Below are 18507 nucleotides of genomic sequence, written 5' to 3' on the forward strand. Positions count from 1 at the left end.
AACTTGGTCAGACTGGAACTTGTAGAGGTGGTATGTGAGTAATTTCTTAAAGGAGGGAAGTAGATTAGCTGGTAGATATCTCAGGGAAGAGAGCATTAGCAGTGGGGACAGAAAATGCAAAGGCTTCAGATTTTGTATGTGTCCGATATTTGTACCATGTGTGAGCCATGGTCTATGGCAGAAAGAGTAGTGGGTGTCTGTGGATGTTCTTTTCTGATTTATTCTGTTTTTCAGTGAAATTACAAGTGCATGTGTGTGTGGGAGGGGTTATCAGCTAGAGTGAGGATGATGGGAGAGGGGAAAGGCCCTAAAGGAGATGAGAGTCTCCGACAGTCATCTGACGGTATCGGGGAGTAAAAGGATATATTAGATTCTAGGGCAGCTGTATCAGAGATCCATAGTCTGGGTGGTTTGAGCAACAGAAAACTTTTTCTCACATTTTGGAGGCTGAGACTCTAATATGAGGGTATTTGTTGGGTTTCTACTGAGGCCCCTCTCCTTGGCTAGTAGATGACCTCATTTTCCCTGAGTCTTCCTGTGTCTTCTCTCTGTACCTGTCTGTTTCCAAATTTCCTCTTCTTACGTGGACTCTAGTCATATTGGTCTAAGGTATACACTAATGATCCCATTTTAACTTAGTTACCTCTTTAAAAACCCTAACATAAAATTGAGGCTGTAACTTAGTGGTAGAATTCTTACCTGGCCTGTCTGGGGGTCTGGGTTCAAGCCACAGCAATGTAAAAATAAACAATCAAAAATACCTATCTCCAATGAAAGCCATATTTTGAGGTACTGAGCATTTCAAACATCAACACATGAATTGGAGCAGGGTGGGGGCACAATTCAGCCTACACCGATACACTAAAAAATATAGTATGATATTTAAACACTATATTATAGAAGACTAAGGGTAAGTATTAAAAAGGAAGAACTTGTTGAGAGACAAGAGTTTGGGGATTCCTATCTAAGTTTTAGATAACCTCTTCTCAGCAGTTTTGAATTGAGCATTTCTCAGTTTCTCACCAATACCTGGGAAGATACAAATAAATGTGAAGACTCAAATAGCAACATTAAAAATGCTAGTCTAATAAATTGATCAGATGTAGAAGAGAAAAGAAAATTGACACAAAGATCATGGAAAAACCTCAGCAATGATGGGTTTTGAGTGCAAAGTTTTTCAACTCAGAGAAATTAAACAAGTGGAAGAAAGGAGGAAACCCACTGAAGCAACATTGAACCAGATAAATTTTCCATTGGAGATTAGCTATGGACTGTGGATTTCTGCACAGTAGTTTACTCTCCAGCCATAAATCTGAGAATGCAATTGAACCATCACTTATGTAAGACATAGCATCATGGGCAAATCACAAAGTGGATCTGTTGGAGAAAGCTTTCCATATTCTACTGCATTCAAGGAAGAGAAGGGAGAGAAAATCTGTGGAAAAACAGCAATTTCAGGGGTAGAAACATCAGCATGAAGACATAAATGGAGAAGATATATCTGAAACTAATCAGGAAATTATTGAATAGAAGACTGAGGGAGATTAAAAATAAATCTAAATAGAATGCAAGAAAACATAATTTCAAAGAAACCAGATCAGAAAACTCTCAAGAGAAACTGACAAACTAGAGTACCATAGGATGTGATGAAAGAAAAGAAAACAAAATAAAAGAAAGAAAGAAAGAAAGAAAGAAAGAAAGAAAGAAAGAAAGAAAGAAAAGGTAATAAAGCATCCAAAAGTAAAGTAGCAGAGTAATATTCCAGCCTGGATTGGATGTAGGTCAGGACAAAAATGAAGAGGATGGGATTTGTGAGGTGGAGGATTAAAAATCAAAAGTTCTTTGAGAATGCAGAGGTACATGGCATAAACAAGGAAATGAAAGAACTAATCTTATTGCTGATGAAAAAAAGATAAAAAACTAGTAGAAGAGAAACAATAATCAAAGCTATAACCAATTGAAACTACTTTGCATATGCCAGCTGAAAAGCTCCACTACCATGAGAACAGATTCATATTTTGACAGATCCCGAGTCTGCCAAAATAAAATAAAAAATGTAAAAGATCAATTGAGCAGTTCCTACAGGTACCAGGAGCCCAGTATAAAGAGGTATGCAGAAAAAAAGAGGTTCACTAAAATGTCTTATGCAACCCTGAATACCAAAGATAAGTACCATATTTTGTAAAAGTTCAATATGGTCTGGTACTATAACCAGCAAATTTATCTTTTGCTAATTAAAGGAGATAAAAGTATATGCAAATATAGAAATTGTACATAATGACATGATATTATGGTGTTATTATTTTTAAAAAACACTTCATAATGCTGGTTGACAAAGGTGAAATGAAACCAGAGGTTAAATGATACACTGAGGAGTGCAAAAGAATAAAAAAAAAAAAAAAACTGTAATTTCATGATTAAGTAGACTGATGAGGAATGTTGACATGAAATAAAGTAAAAATATGTTATGCAAAACTTAAAATGAAAATGTTCAAAATATAGAAGATGAAAAAGTACAGCCAGGCAGCTATAATCCCAGTGGCAATCAGAGCTAATCAGGAATTAATTAAATTTGGGAAGAATTGAGGGGAGCATGAGAAAACCATCTTCATTTCAAGATTATATCTCTACTAGTTTTTTTTTCTTCTCAAAAATTGATATATTTCTTATTTTATTCTCTTTCATTATATTAATTCATTTTACAAATAATTATAGAATTCACACATTATATGTTCTGGATGCTATACTGAGAATAAGGATTCAATAAAGAGCAAAATAGGCATTTTCCATAATACTAATGAGTAATAAGAAGGATGATGTGGGCAGTCATGAAAGAAATGAGGGGATCTGACCTAATCCATAGGCCAGCCATTTAACTAAGATTTGAATGATGAATAGATCATACCAACCAATGGAAGAGAGAGTGATCCACCATATTGAATATGGCTTTGAAGTAGAATACAATAAGAATAGAGAATAACATAAGATTAATAGCATAAATGTTACAGATGATAGGAAAGACAAAATAAGGTGGATTTACTGATGATGGAAAATAGTGGAGAGATGAGAAATGATGTTGATACTGTGTAAAACATAAAAACATAGAAAAGAGGTTTATTTATTCTCAGTTTTAGATGCCAAGAGACCAAGACTGGGTGGTCCCATTTGTTTGGCCTCTGGTGAGGGTCTCATTGTGAATGGCATCATGGTGGGAACAAATATAAAGGGATCACATAATAAGACAAGAAGCCAAAGAGGGATTCAGAAGTCAGACTTACTCTTTTGCAACAACTCACTTTTAAAAACTACCAAGTTCCCAGAGAATTTCCTTAACCCATTAAGGTGATAGCACCCTCAATGACCTAACCAACTCCCACTAGGCTTTACAACATGAAGGTCCCATTGCCTCTCACATCACCAAATGGGGACCAAGACCAACACATGGCCCTTGGAAGACAAACCATATAAAATCAAAAGAATGGACTTCTTTAGTTATCCATTTTAATTTGTACTACTGGAATTGAACCAAGGGTCTTGTGCATGCTAGGCAAGTACTCTGCCACTAGGCTACATCCTCAGCTGCTTTTGAGATAAGGTCTTGCTAAGTTGCCTAAACTTATATGGACATTTTGATCTTCCTGCCTTAACTTGCAAGTAGTTGGGATTATGGGTGTACACTACTGAACCTAGCTAAAAGCATGGATTTTTTTTTTAGTAGAAAGACTATAGTGGATATAATCTAAGGAGACTAATGAGGAAGGAAGGAAAAGACAGCTACAACAGAGAGGTTAAAAAAGGCAAGACCATTGACACAGGTGGATGGAATGACCTTTGGAAGAATGTGGCATTGTTTTTGTTTTGTTTTGTTTTTTATCATGAAAGAGAAAAGAAGAAAATCCTTGGGGCTGGAGATGTGGCTCAAGCAGTAGTGCGCTCTCCTGGCATGCGTGTGGCCTGGGTTCGATCCTCAGCACCACATACAAACAAAAGATGTTGTTGTGTCTGCCGAAAACTAACAAAAAAATAAAATAAATATTAAAAAAAAATTCTGTCTCTATCTCTAAAAAAAAGAAAAGAAAAAAAAAGAAAATCCTATGGGCAAATGAATGACTATCCTCGAGGATGTTGTGGTCCAGCCAGTTGGTCTCCCTTTTACACTTTTAGTTATCAAGAACAACATCCTGAAATAAGGAGAAATGGGAATTAGCAATAACAGACCAAAGTGCTTTTGTCCCTCCAAGAACCAGACGGCCTTCTACACGTTAGCCCAGAATATCTTGTGAATCCCGGGGTTATACAATGTAGGGAAGTCATCCTTTTGCCCTCTGGTTTAGAACAAATAAGACACATGCTGATGAGACTCATCTACCCTGTGCAGCTTTCCTGAGCCTTAGGAGAATGGCTATGCTAGGTGTCTGTTGCCCCTTGCTGCCTCTCTGTAAATAATTAACTTGCTTCATGAAAATTGTGTGTTTGTGTGTATATGTGTTTGTGTGTGTGTTCTGTATCATAATAGTCACAGAAATTGCAAAAAATTGGAGCACAAGATGAATTGGACTGAAGTTGTAACAAACGCACTATAAATCTGTTTCATGGCAGAGACAGATAAATTTATAGATGAAAAGAAGAGTTTTCAATTTATTTCTTCTATCTTCTCACTTAAGCATTATAAAACAAATGAGTTATACAAAGATCTAGGTTAATGCCATAAGACATTCTATGTTAAATTTTAAGACAATGGGGAATAAACAACTAGAGAATTACAAAGAAAATCTGGAGAATATAGTGTCACGAAAGCCTTAATTGAACATCCATGTTAGAGGTTGGAGCAGGAATGAAAAGCCATGTGACAGCAAGTCAAAACACTGAAAGAAAATGAAAAGAGGTCAGGGGTTGTGGCTCATATCATCTAGCATGTGCCAGGCAATGGGTTTGATCCTCAGCACCACATGAAAATATATAAATAAAATAAAAAGGCATTGTGTTCAACTACAGCCAAAACAAAATTAAAAAAAAGAAAGTGAGAGAAGACTATAAGGAAAGGAGTAGAATGTTCCTGTGGGCTCAAAAATATTAAAAATTATAGAGTATGCAATTGAAGTCCCTTCTATTTTTTTTAACTTTTTTTTAGATGTTGGTGGACCTTTATTTTATTCATTTATTTATATGTGATGCTGAGAAATGAACCCAGTGCCTCACGCATGATAGGCAATTGTTCGACCACTGAGCCCCAGTCTCTTCTATTTTTAACTCTGTAAATTATAAAACCACTTCTGTATTGTGAAAACCATCCAATTGAGCTATCTCACTATGTGAATCACCATTAAACCAGCTCTTTCTAATTGACAGAAAGACGCTGTGAGAGAATTATAGACAGAATTTCAGACTATATCTGTAAATTGTAGACAGAATTTCAGACTATATCTCAGAAATAAGAGATACATAGTGGACAAATGGTGTCAATGAAAATAAATGTATTTGTCAAAATGCCTTTGTGAGTTCTTAGACATTCCCTTGACATGTAAGTTAAAGTATGTCTTCTAAAACAATAACACCTTGCCTGTAGTTTTCTTATAATTATACATATAAGTCATGTGATTTTTTAATGCTTGATCTTTTCAAGTTGATGACATACAACTTATAATAAAATTAAAGAATTATGAAAACTAATATATATATATATATATATATATATATATATATATATATATACACAATAAAAAAGGACACTTGATAATGCTGTGTATTTGCATTTAATTAAATTTTACAACTTTGAATCAGCATGAATTGCAATGAATGGGTCTTCAGCAGAGTTACTAATAGAAATCTGAGCCTTGCCATCACTGGAAACATAGACTTTAATTCCTGTGCAATCTCCATTAATTTTATCTCCAGAAATGACATCACAATATGTGCCACCAGGAAGACCAGTTTGCAAAGTTGTTGACAATGACCTATAAAACAAAATTTGATATCTAAGTTAAATTCATTAAAATCAAATATAAGAATTCAGATTCTCTCTAAAATAAATGAACAGCTTAGTTTTTGTGCAATAGAACTTTAAGCAGTCAAGATCTCAATAAGAAGAAAATGGAAACACAGCGATCTTTCCAGTGGATGTGAACAGCACTCTCAGTACAATGTAATCATACAGAACACCTATCCATTCCTAGTCAGTGGTGACTATTACCAGACCATAAAAGTTGAAGAATAGCAGTGAAGATCTACAGGAATTTCTACCTTTAGATAAAAGTACTGCCTGTGGTAAACATAAATATTTTCTATTTGCTTTTTGTGAATTTATAAAAATACTGATTGCTTTAAAGAATTAAAATTGGAATTTTTCTTCAAAAAATATTTTTTTCAAGAGAACAAAAATCATTAGAATTAGAAGAAAAAATATTCTATCATTTTTATGAAGAAGTATATATCTTGGAATAAAAAACTATCTTGTATAAATTTATTTCAGTTCTTCTATGCAGAAAACATAGAAATTAAAGAATTAGCCATAGGCTCTTTTGGAAGAAAAAGAAAGACACATTACTTATTTATTTATTTTTGACCAATTAAATGTAATTTTAGACTAACCTGAGCTAAACATGAGCAGAAGTTGGGGTGGGACTGAGACATTCCACAGCTGGCAGAGTTCTTCTGGCTGTAGTTCTCCATATGAAAGACTCATTAGACTATAAGAATAGGCTATCAGTATCACTAAAGAAAGGCCAGTAATGAAAAGCTTTAGAAGTAAAAGTAAAAAAAAATCTAGTGAGAATATCATTGGCCATAAGATACATTTCTAACACATACACTTTAAAGTAGTACTTGTCCCTGAGAGGTAGGAAGTGAAGAATATATAGCAAAGGAGCAGATAGTGGAGTAGTTGAGATACAGAGCTAAAAAAGATATTCCAGTACTAAGATTGAGACTGAAAGCCATGTTTTTTAGAGATTTTGCCATCCTTATATTAACTGTTGGTATATTTAGTAGCTCATTTAATATTAGCATAATATGCATAATATTTAGTACACAATATTGCATGGATGCATAAGAAACTCTAATTCAAATAAAAACCCTTATAAAAATAGTGGGGGTGGGAATAAATGCCATCATTATTTTTTTTCTTTACTTTTCTGATTTCTTATTTTTTTTGATTCCCTGACTTAAAGGATTTTCAAGATATGAAAAAAGTAAATGAACCTGAATAGAATAAAACTAGAACATAACAGTGTAAAAATTATTTAAAATTGATATCCACTTACCAGTCATCATTATTAAAGACAAGGAATCCTTTGTTTCCTCTTCCAAAAGCCACTTGGTTGCTACCATTATCCCACCAGTTTTGAAAAGGCTGGCCATCAACCACATTTCGGAAAATAACCATGATTCTAAAAGCATAGTATCATAAAAAAATGTTGCTATTCTTAAACTGAAACAGTTTAAAGTAAAATGTTAAGGAAAGTGTTAGAGGATATGTATTACTCTTACCTTATTTGGCGCCATCGATGTTCACAGACCCAGTCATTGCCACAAGTAGTGTCTGGATTAATAGTTACTTCTTTGATCACTCCATTATTATTTGGTGGTCCAATCCAATCATTAACATCCTTAATTTAAACAAAAGCAGATTTTTAACACACACGCACGCACACACACACACACACACACACACACACAGAGACACAACTTTTTCTTCCTTCATTACACCTCTCAATTATTTGATCCCGCTACTTGTCTCTGCAGTGTTTTTTTTTTTTTTTAGAATACATCAGATATAATATTTTTATAGACCTTTACTGAGTTTTTATCATCTTTCTAAACTCTGGTTCTTTAGGTATCTTTCTGAATTATAGGAAATGGATTTCCTTTAGATATAAAGTCTCTGTAATGATGCTACATCTGAAATCTTCAGTTAGAAAGAAAACCCTCACTTAACTTTTAAAGCATCTTCATAACCTATTTCTCAGTTCAGTATTGAAATTGATATTTGGATTTATGTTTTTACCATACCCCTGATATTTTTCTCATTCTTACTTATCCTGAAGCAGTCTGTAAATTTTTAATTCAAAAATGTATTTCATTTCATTCATCTTTTAAGATATTTTCCTCATTTAAATTCAACTCAGCTGAACCAATTCTTTGCATTCCATAAAACTTTTTTAAAAAATATTTTCATAATATTTATATTTCTGATAATAAAAACAGGAACCAATTTAAGTTCTTGATAAGTTTTAGCATGTGTAATCTTCATATCAACTCTATGAAATTGGGTACTTATGATAAGTATATATTTTATACCCTGTAACTTGTTCTTATTCATAAGTTTTTCTTTCTTAATGTGTGGATATCTGTCCTATTACTGAATAGTTTTCATACTCTTTGAAAAAAAAAGAGAACATAAATTTTATGTATTCAATATCCTTTCCATTACTAAAATCAGAGATTAGTCTTAGGTTTCCATTTAAATAAATACTTGATGTATAAATATTGAATGCAACAACCTCATGAGAAATTAAAACAAAATTACCTACTTTTGCTTGAGAAAAAGATATTTTGAACAAATTCAAAATTTACTTGTCCATTCACAAAGTTTCTTTGCCAACGGTAGCTTGACATTACTCGTGTAAATCCATAAGGATGAGCAAGCATAAATCCAACTGCCATTTTATACAGCCTAAAAGTTATAAAAATATATTACAATAGAATAGACTATTATTACTATCATTGAAAGGTGAGTTAAAGACATGTAGAGAGGTTTTTCTCCTACCTTGCATCCCAGAATGTAAGAATGGATGATCCTCCAGCTCCATGTCCTCGTTGGTTGTCATGGTTATCCACAAAGACTAGAGCTCTGTCTGAGGGCATGAAACCCCAACCTTCTCCCCAGTTCCTATTAAAAAAATAAATATTTTCATTCTTTTACAATAATTTTAGGGTAATCTAAATCTGCATCTTTTTTTATGTAGCATCCTTAGATAAACTCTCTAATTAATTATTCCATAGAATTTAGAGTTTTTGTAGATTAACAAATCTATAAATTTATTCTGTTTTTGTATATATGTAGAATTCCTTGTATCCATTCATATGTAAGATTTTTGTCATAAAATGGTTCTTTTAAAGGTTTCAGGATATGCATTTTATGTGGATTTCTGAAGGGTTAATATTCATACCACATTGTACAGAAAGGCAAACTTGGTTAAAATGAGGCTTCAACACTTTATTCCTTTAGAATGAACACCTTAATGTTTCAAATTAAAGAGTTGAGAAAATGCATACTTATTCCATAGTTATGGCCAAATTGTAGGTACTTTATAAATGGTAGCATCCTCTGAAAATAATCTAGCTTTAATTGATTATAAGGAAACATTACTCAAATCTAGTGTACTCAAATAATAGATAGATGAAAATATTTAGGTGATGTTTTGGTTTCCAGAATACTTCCTTGTGACTGATATTCTAAATTAAAAAGATGATTAATTGTGGTTTAAAGAAGAATAACATTTATTAATAATCTACTTCTTGATTATGTAAGAAGGTTCTAAGAAGATAACTCATACTGGAGTAGTATGTCTAATAGATCTGTAAAGTACTAAAAATGACAAATTATATTTACTTTAAGTAAGCCATCTTCTCTCCATTCCACCTGCGAATGACTGTGCCCAGTTTTGCACCATACTTGAATTCTGCCACACGGCCATTTCCAAAGTACTCACTACTTGTAATTGCCTCACCACCCAGATCAATCACCTGGTTGATACACAGGGGAAAATATCATTTTAATGTACAAACCTTTTAAAGTATTTTAATGAAAAAATTAATATAACATAAAAATAGCCTAAAACATCTATGTTATTTGAAATGCTTAAAACTGCTTTCATCACACTGAGATTCTTATTTTGTTTTGATAAAATATATGTCACAATATTGAAAGAAATATCTATGATGAAGTAACCTGTGGTCCTGTGAAAATCCTGCTCTCATTTAGTCTTGCACAATAATTATATAAACATTAGTTCACACTATCACAGAACTCACTATCTGATCAATATTTCTCAATGCTCGATAATTATTAATATGTTTAATTTTCCAAAAAGAACAAAAACATAAACTTTCTCATTATTCCTTTTCTTTAGATGAAAAAAGAATCTGTTTCACAGAAAGGAAAATTAATTTCACTATAAACTTAGATAGCTAGTAGTTGTACAGTGAAGATTCAAACTCAGACTGGCTTAGAACAACAACTATGTACTTTTTGGTCTTGTATAATGGTCTCTGGAAGGTAGTAAATAGCTGTGATTTGTAGCCTAAATAAGTGTTCTATAGTTCCAAAGAACATACTTTGATAAAAAGTTAAACGGGTTATTTCTAAATAAAAATTTTAGGAATACTACAGTATATCAATGACTCAGCCATTAACCTACAGAAATTTCTTATTTAATTAAATCTGTCATTTATTTCCTAGTGAATGAAATGATACAGTTTTTATGCATGTATATAGATGAATGTACCTCCTGGAAAATGAAAGGCCTGCTTCCTCCAGGGAACCAGTTTGTGTTTAGATTATGCAGTTTATCCAAAACTGCGTTTATGTCTCCAGGCCACATATGCTTAGAAGCATCCAGTCTGAACCCTGCTACACCAATATCAATGAGATGGTTCATATAATTGGCAATTTGGGTGCGCACATAATCTTTCTCCAGGGCAAGATCAAGAAGACCAACCAGACGACAATCTCTGACCTGTTGAGGTAAAAATTTTGTTGTTGTTGTTGTTTTCTTTAAAAATCATCTTTCATCTGAGAATCCATTTCATCATTTATTCATTCATTTATTCATCAACAGTCATTTCCATAATTCATTTTTTTAAATTGGGCTTTGGGAATATTGGCATTATTCTGTGGAAGCACTTTGAAATATTTTCTAGCATAAAAATGGAGAAGGCAGAAAATGAATAGATGAGCTTTTTAGTTGATTGGAGGAATTTATTTATTTATTTATCCTTCTGGAATTGAGGAGTAAACCCAGTGCCTTACACATACCAGGCAAGTATTTTATCACTGAGTTCTATACCTAGTATCATGACTGCAGAATGCTTTGGATTATTGAGGTTTTTTTTATTTTTATGCAGTCATGGTTACTTATTTTACCTAGGAATCTAAACTAGTGTTTAAAATCAGTGTTTAAGAAAGTTACATGTGCATAATTAAAGGCATAGGTAGTTCTTTATTCAGATCATTATTTTCAAAAGAAAATTACCTGATAAGCATCATTATAGCTCTCAATGCCGCCACTTGAGGTTTTACATTTACCATCATTAAAATCCCAAGCAGAGTATGGGACTGCTGGAAACTCCCTATTTCCAGCATTGAAATAGCTTCCACAAGTACTGCTTGTTCTTGCACCTCCCCCTTCACCACACATATGATTAATTACAGCATGCACATAAATTCTGACCTGAAAAGCAAAGGGTTTGTTTCAATTTGATTTTAGGTAAAAATCTGACACATTATTGATTGAACTTTACAGAGTATTCATTAAAATCTAAAATATTTCTTTATTATTGTATAACTTCATTTTCCAATAAGACTAAAAAGTGAAGCATGAAAGGAAACTAATGTGAAATGAAGAGTGATATCTATTCTAGTTGTTTGGTCATATATTTACATAAATGATGAATTGAGAAAAGCAGAAACTATGATAATTATTAAGAAAGGCATTTTTGAGGTGGTAAGAATCAGTTGACACACAAAAATATATTAATTTTTGAAATTTCAGTGGATCACAAGGAAAAAGAAACAAGTAGCTTTTACACTCTGCTTAGGATCTGAAGAAAGGAAGATAGATATTGCCAATCATTACTCTCCTCACCATAAAGTGAAAATGACTATTTATTATTAAATAAAAATGATTGAGAAGAGTACTCAGGAATTTACTTGTAGATAAGTCACATAAAAATTATAGCAACTATTGTAATTGGAACTTCTAACACTTAATAAGGAATGTATTTAGCTATAAGGATTTAAAGATGATGCCTTGCTTTACAAGTAAATTCTTCTTTAAACTTTAAATGGTCTTTTCTTTAGTAGATAAATGGAACATATAGGAGTATTTATAAAGGTTGAACATAAAGCAATAGTTCATTTTGAGTTACTGCTCAAGTATGAAGTAAAATTTTAAAATTCATGTGCCAGAAACTTTCTGCTCAAGAGAGAAAAAAAATGAAGAAATTATCTTCCTATATAATATTTTTAAAGGAAACTTAAATTCACTTACACCAACATTGTTACACCTAGTCACAATGTTTCTGAACTCATCTTCATTTCCAGATCTTGTGCATGTTTTATAGCTAATTGGTTGGTATCTTTCCCACAAAGGTCTTGAAGGGTTGTTAACAACAATATTTTCATTGGGTGGTGAGATCTACAAACAAAACAAACTTAATGATTATGAAATAATAGATTATTTTATATCATTAAAACCTCTAAAACAAATTAATAACCTAAAATTATTGCTGAATCTTTGTACATGCAGCTACATTACTTTATAACCACTCTAAAACATTAACAGCACAATAAAAATGTCCTGCTGTTATCCTGAAACAAAATATAAAGTTGCCACCAATACTAATTATTTTCTTCCTCAGAAAACTGTTTCAGAGGACTTATATGTGAAGTAAAATATTATCTCAGATTCACAGAAATGGATTGCTATTTTACTATATCATTTATCATAACCTCAAGTAAATGTTGCAATTTATGTTTGTGAACAATCTTTACCTGAACTCCTCCAAATCCATTGGGAGCTAAGTATCGCTCACATTCCTGAGCAATATCAACCCAGCGCCACTCAAACAAGTGGACCATAGAAGTCCTTCCCTGTTGAGTGTTTGGGGAATACTGAGCCCAACAGAGCCCAAGGGCTGAAAGCAGCAAAAAGAACTTCATTTTGCTCTGAAGCTGCCACTGTTCTTTCTAGCAACTATTTATATTCCTGTAAAAAGAGCACATTTGACAAAGTAAATGTTAAGATAAATAAATATTTAGAGTACAAATACTGGAATGTGAAAAGATTATCAATAATAATGTTAACTCAAGAGGTGAAGAACATTCATATGATCTCCCAAGAAAATAACCTTAAATGACCTTTTAGAACTTAATGTTGTTCTTATTAAAAGAATATTAGCCTTTTCAAATATCTAGCATGTGACATACATAAACAGTCCTCATTCATATATTATTTAGCTATAAATATATCTTATTTCTGATGTGCTTTACTAATAGAAAGAAAGTTACAATTAGACACAACTCAAGGTATACTCAAAATCTTGTTTGAACTATTTATCTGCAATGTTTGTAATATTTCAATTTCCAAAAAAACAAGACATTAATTTTCTTATCCTCCTTCCCACACACAAATTTTTAGTTATTTACATTTGTGCATTAAAATTTAAAAACTATTTGAAATTTAAATGCCCATAAATTGGAGAATTAGACCCCCTCCCTTCAAATCAAGTGCTTAATAACATGGCTAGAGTAGTAGATTTTGTGCTAGAATAGTAGAATTTATGCTGGAATAATAGGATTTGTAGTTGTTATGATTTTCTCCCCATAGCCAAATATCTTTTATGTGTAGTAAAACATTAAATCAAAGAATGCACATACTTTTCCTCCTTAATTAATAGTATATTTGGGAAAATTTTATCCATCCTTTCAACAAGGATTGAGTGTTCCCCTTTGCCAAGTATTAAGGATAATATAAGGGATATAATGATGAGTAAGACAGTCATTTTTCTATTCCAAGAGAGCTTGCATTCTAGTAGAAAAAAAAATATGCAAGTAAATATAATATCAGTAATGAGAATAATAGGGATGATAATAATTTCAGATTTCAATAAAAACTACTATGAAGTAACAGCATAATAAAATAGAGAGTAACGTCACTATCAGAGCATTTCAGTCTGGATTGTCAGTGAAACATTACTGACGGAGTGATTTTAGTTGTGAATTAAAGAATTAAAGATAAGTAGTCATTTGAAGACAAGGAAATGACCAATCTAGATAGAGGAGAAAGCAAAAACTCATGGGTGAAAAAATCTTGGAATACTAGAGAAACTTTTTTTTTAAGTTAGCAAGGCTAAAGCATGTGTGAGAAATGGAAAAGCAAATGAATTGAAAATAGATAGGTAGGTCAGATCTTAGAATGAATCAAGAAAGAGAGCTAGTGATGCTGTAAGGAGAGCTGAAAGAGCATGCTGTGTTTAAAAAGGAAATCATCATTGCCTCTTGGAGGAAATGAGAAACTGGAGTATTAGAATGAAGAAAGGAAGATAAGCTAGAAGCTTTTTATAGTAGTCCAGGAAAGAGGTGGGTGACTTTGACTAGGGCATAGATAGGATGTTTCAAAGGTGAGAGGCAACACGTTTATGGGTATATTCAATCTAAAGAATTATGAAATGCAGACACTAAAGATATAGATATTTGGTGATGAATATCATCTATCAAGATGAGGGAAAATGAGGAAGTACTATCTCTGGGGAAAAGTTATTATTCCAATTATTCCCTAATTATTTCTCTAGTATTCACAGCACTCTCCTTTGGTCCTTCCTGGGACCAACCATGTGGACAATCAAAGTTCCATGTGTTTTACATGTAAGTTCATACCTCCTGGTATTCTTCCTATGATTCCCTTCCACCATTGTTATGTACCTGGCATAAATTGAGTTGAAGCAACATCTTTATAAACCCTACACTTATATTCCCAGGCATAGTTTATAACTCCTGTGTAACAGCTTTTCAAATATATATATAATATATATATATATATAATATATATATATTATATATATAATTTATATAAATAATAAATATTACATGTTCACCATTCTGAACAGATCTTTTAAAAGGTAGACACCATATGTAATGTTGAACCTAGCAAATGATTAGTATGTCTAATATGCTCAATAAATGGCTATCTAACATATACTCTGAGCTCCAAGTATCATGCAAGACATTGAGGTTATTATGGGTTATGTATTCATTTTATAAATAAATGAACACCATGTCAGAAATTGTATAATACTTCAATCTTGTCTTTTCAAAAATTTCATATACATGAAGAAACTAAGGCCTAGAGAGACTGATCAAATTGTCCAAACTTCTGTAGCAAGTGACAAGGGCAAAATATAAAAACAGGTCTGACTATGAAGTGACATTTTCTGTGTTACATCAGTATGTCTTCCGTATTTCTGAAGTTGGGATGTTCACTATAAAAGCCACCAGCAAGAATTATCTATGGAGCATTGAAATGTTGCTAATTTGAACAGAAATATGATGTAAGTATAAAATATACTTGTATTTCAGAGTTAATATAAAACTAGAACATGAAAATCAATAATTTTTTACTTGTTGAAATAATATTCTGAGAGACATTAAGATAAGTAAAATCTATTATTAACATGAATAACCTCAGTACATTTTTTTCTTCTTTACAAATGGTCATTAAAAATGTTAAATTATATATGTGATATGTCAGATCCTCGTAGAGTTCTTCTAGAGGTTAAGGATCTAGAGAAGGGATACAGCCACACACAAAAGCCAACCATAGTAAAGTGAAGGGTGAGATCATTGTGGTAAGAGAGTCATGAGTAAAGTGTGTTAAGATTTTATTGACACAAAAAGTAATTTCTGACATGAATAGGGGAAGAAAAAATTGATTCAAAGAATGGGTTTGACTTTAATGAAAAATATCAGGTAAAATTCCATTTTAGTAAGAAAAATAGAATTATCAAATGTGAGTAAGGGGAAGGAGGAAAGTAATGCTTTAAAATTGTAAGTTAAGGTGTGGAAGAACCACGGGCATCAGGTGGTAAAGATGTATTGAGATTGCTCAAAGTCAGGAAGAAGAAAACACTTTTCTTGGAATCCTATACCAAGGTACTGTTTGTTTGCTTTAGACAGGAAAGGAACTTGATTAGAACTTTTTAAGTATAACAGATGGATTAGAAGGCACAGGTAGCAGGGACAGAAACAATAGAAATCCTGAAGATTATTAAACAGGCAGTCATGAAAATCTGAACTAGGATTATCACAATAAGAATGAGAATTAGGAAAGAATTTCTGATTGTTGCTATAAGGGCGACCAGATGAATAACATTTTCCAGTAGCCATACCTATGTGGAGTCTCTTCCCATATAGTCTCTGGGATTGACTTATACAGTGTGTGATTTGCCTTGTAGAGTGAAATGTCAGTCAATAAGAAACAAGCAAAAATTTTATTAGGACTTGCAGCAGGCTTAATCTTATCAAAATCCGAGACTTTTGTGCTGTGTGCAGAGTTGGAATGAACAGATAGGTAAAGAGGTCTGGTTTTCCCTAGCCATTCCAGTCATCTGAGTTTTTGACCCACTAGCTTACAGTAGGTGAATGATGATCCAGGGCTGAACCAGCACATGAAATATTGTTTTTAAGTAATAATTAACTTATACAGAGAGGATAGATGCAATAAATCTGGTGAAGATTGACCACAGGAAATGGTAGCTAAATAGATATCAGGGAAGAAAAAATTGGAGTTAAAGGGATTCTGTTATTTAAAGTTTGGGTGAGTGGAAAATGGCAATGCCCTTATCACTTACAGTACAATTTAAAGGTAGAATGGTTAGAGGAACACTGAACACTGAGTTTGAGCTTTAACTTTTAAACCTACATGGGAATACAAAAACAACTTAAAAGATAGGTGTGAGAAGCAAAAAAGCAGAGAAATGTGGGAATTTCCAATAAAGCTATGATATTTTGAGGAATGACACTCAAAATATTTATTGCTTTATCAGAGATACTGAGCAGAACAGATGTCATCCCCAAATAATGTCCAGGCTAACGCTGTCAGAATTATCTGTTTTGGAAAACTACATCCTTGATAGCTGACAAGGTACCAAGAGAGACATTGAAAGCAAAGATATAACTTTGGGCAAAACCCATCAATTGATATAAAAGATGGGGTAGAGGGTATAGGAAGGAGAGAATAAAGAGCTATTTCATTACCAGAGAATGGTTTTCAATAACAAACAAAAAAGCAACATTTGCAAGGTTTACAAGACACTAACTGGATGTGGTTGAGAATTAGAATCAGAGTAGAAGAGAAGACTGATTAGACAGTTGGTGACAATATAGGGCTGATGCTCTAAAGAGTTGAGAGAGAAGAGAGGATTCATTTGAATGTCACACCTGATTGAAGGTAACAAATTCCAAAATGTGATGGTTCAGAACATGACCCAAAGATTAAGACAAGCTAGTTTTAAATCTTTCTTTAATGTAAAATTTTTAATGCATATATGACAGCAGAACACATTATAATTCTTATTATATAGAGAGACCATAATTTTCATATCTCTTGTTGTATACATAGTATATTCACACCAATTTGTGTCTTCATACATGTACTTTGGATAGTACATGATCATCACATTTCACCATCATTAATTACCCCATGCCTCCTCCCTTCCCTTCCATCCCCTCTGCCCTATCTAGAGTCTGTCTATTCCTCCTATGCTCCCGCATCCTACCTCACTATAAATCAGGCCCCTTATATTAAAGAAAACATTCAGCGTTTGGTTTGGGGGTATTGGCTAACTTGATTTAGCATTATCTTCTCTAACTCTATCCATTTACCTGCAAATAACATGAATTTATTCTCTTTTATTGCTCAGTAATATTCCATTGTGTATATATGCCACATTTTTTATCCATTCATCTATTGAAGGGCATATAGGTTGGTTCCACATTTTAGCTGTTGTGAATTGTACTGCTATAGACATTCATGTAGCTGTGTCCCTGTAGTATGCTCTTTTAAAGTCCTTTGGGTATAGACAGAGGAGAGGGTTAGCTGGGTCCAATGGCGGTTCCATTCCCAATTTCCAAGAAATCTCCATACTGCTTTCCATATTGGCTGAACCAAATTTTAGGCTCACCAGCAGTGTATGAGTGTACCCTTTTCCCCACATCCTGGCCAACACATATTGTTGTTTGTATGCATAATAGCTACCACTCTGACTGGAGTGAGATTAAATCTTACAGTGGTTTTGATTTGGATTTCTCTAATTGCTAGTGGTGATGAACATTTTTTTTCATGTATCTATCGGTATGTGAGACCTCTGAGAAGTGTCTCTTCAGTTCCTTAGCCCATTTATTGATTGGTTTATTTGTTTTTTGGTGTTTAGCTCTATGAATTCTTTATATATCCTAATGATCAGTACTCTATCCGATGTGTGAGTGGTAAAGATTTGCTCCCAAGATATAGGCTCTCTATTCACCTAAATGATTGTGTCTTTTGCTGAGAAGAAGCTTTTTAGTTTGAGTCCATCCCATTTATTGATTCTTGATTTTAATTCTTATGCCACAGGAGTGTTATTAAGGAAGTTGGGGCCTAATCCCAAATGATGGAGATTAGGGCCTACTTTTTCTTCTATTCCACGAAGGGTCTCTACTTGTATTCTTTTTTTCTAAAGAAAGAGAAAGAG

At 32.9% G+C, this 18507-nt stretch overlaps 1 protein-coding gene across 3 annotated transcripts; it reads right to left on the reverse strand.

Moving 5' to 3' along the window:
* Positions 1 to 5764: 5764 nt before the first annotated feature.
* LOC143403641 (pancreatic alpha-amylase-like) lies at positions 5765 to 12940 on the reverse strand. Of its 3 annotated transcripts, none has more exons than XM_076861714.2 (10): positions 12773 to 12940; positions 12270 to 12416; positions 11253 to 11450; positions 10668 to 10736; positions 9611 to 9744; positions 8765 to 8887; positions 8572 to 8671; positions 7486 to 7604; positions 7260 to 7385; positions 5765 to 5954 (listed from the first exon to the last, which is right to left on the reverse strand). In XM_076861714.2, the coding sequence occupies exons 1-10, from the start codon at positions 12938 to 12940 to the stop codon at positions 5765 to 5767; spliced, it is 1374 nt and encodes a 457-aa protein (XP_076717829.2). The 3 variants fall into 3 exon arrangements, with proteins under 3 accessions (XP_076717829.2, XP_076717828.2, XP_076717830.2); XM_076861713.2 differs by having other exon boundaries at positions 10506 to 10736; XM_076861715.2 differs by lacking the exon at positions 10668 to 10736.
* Between the last annotated feature and the right edge of the window lie 5567 nt (positions 12941 to 18507).

Source organism: Callospermophilus lateralis, unplaced genomic scaffold (genome assembly GCF_048772815.1).
Source record: "Callospermophilus lateralis isolate mCalLat2 unplaced genomic scaffold, mCalLat2.hap1 Scaffold_138, whole genome shotgun sequence".
NCBI classification, from domain to species: Eukaryota; Metazoa; Chordata; class Mammalia; order Rodentia; family Sciuridae; genus Callospermophilus; species Callospermophilus lateralis.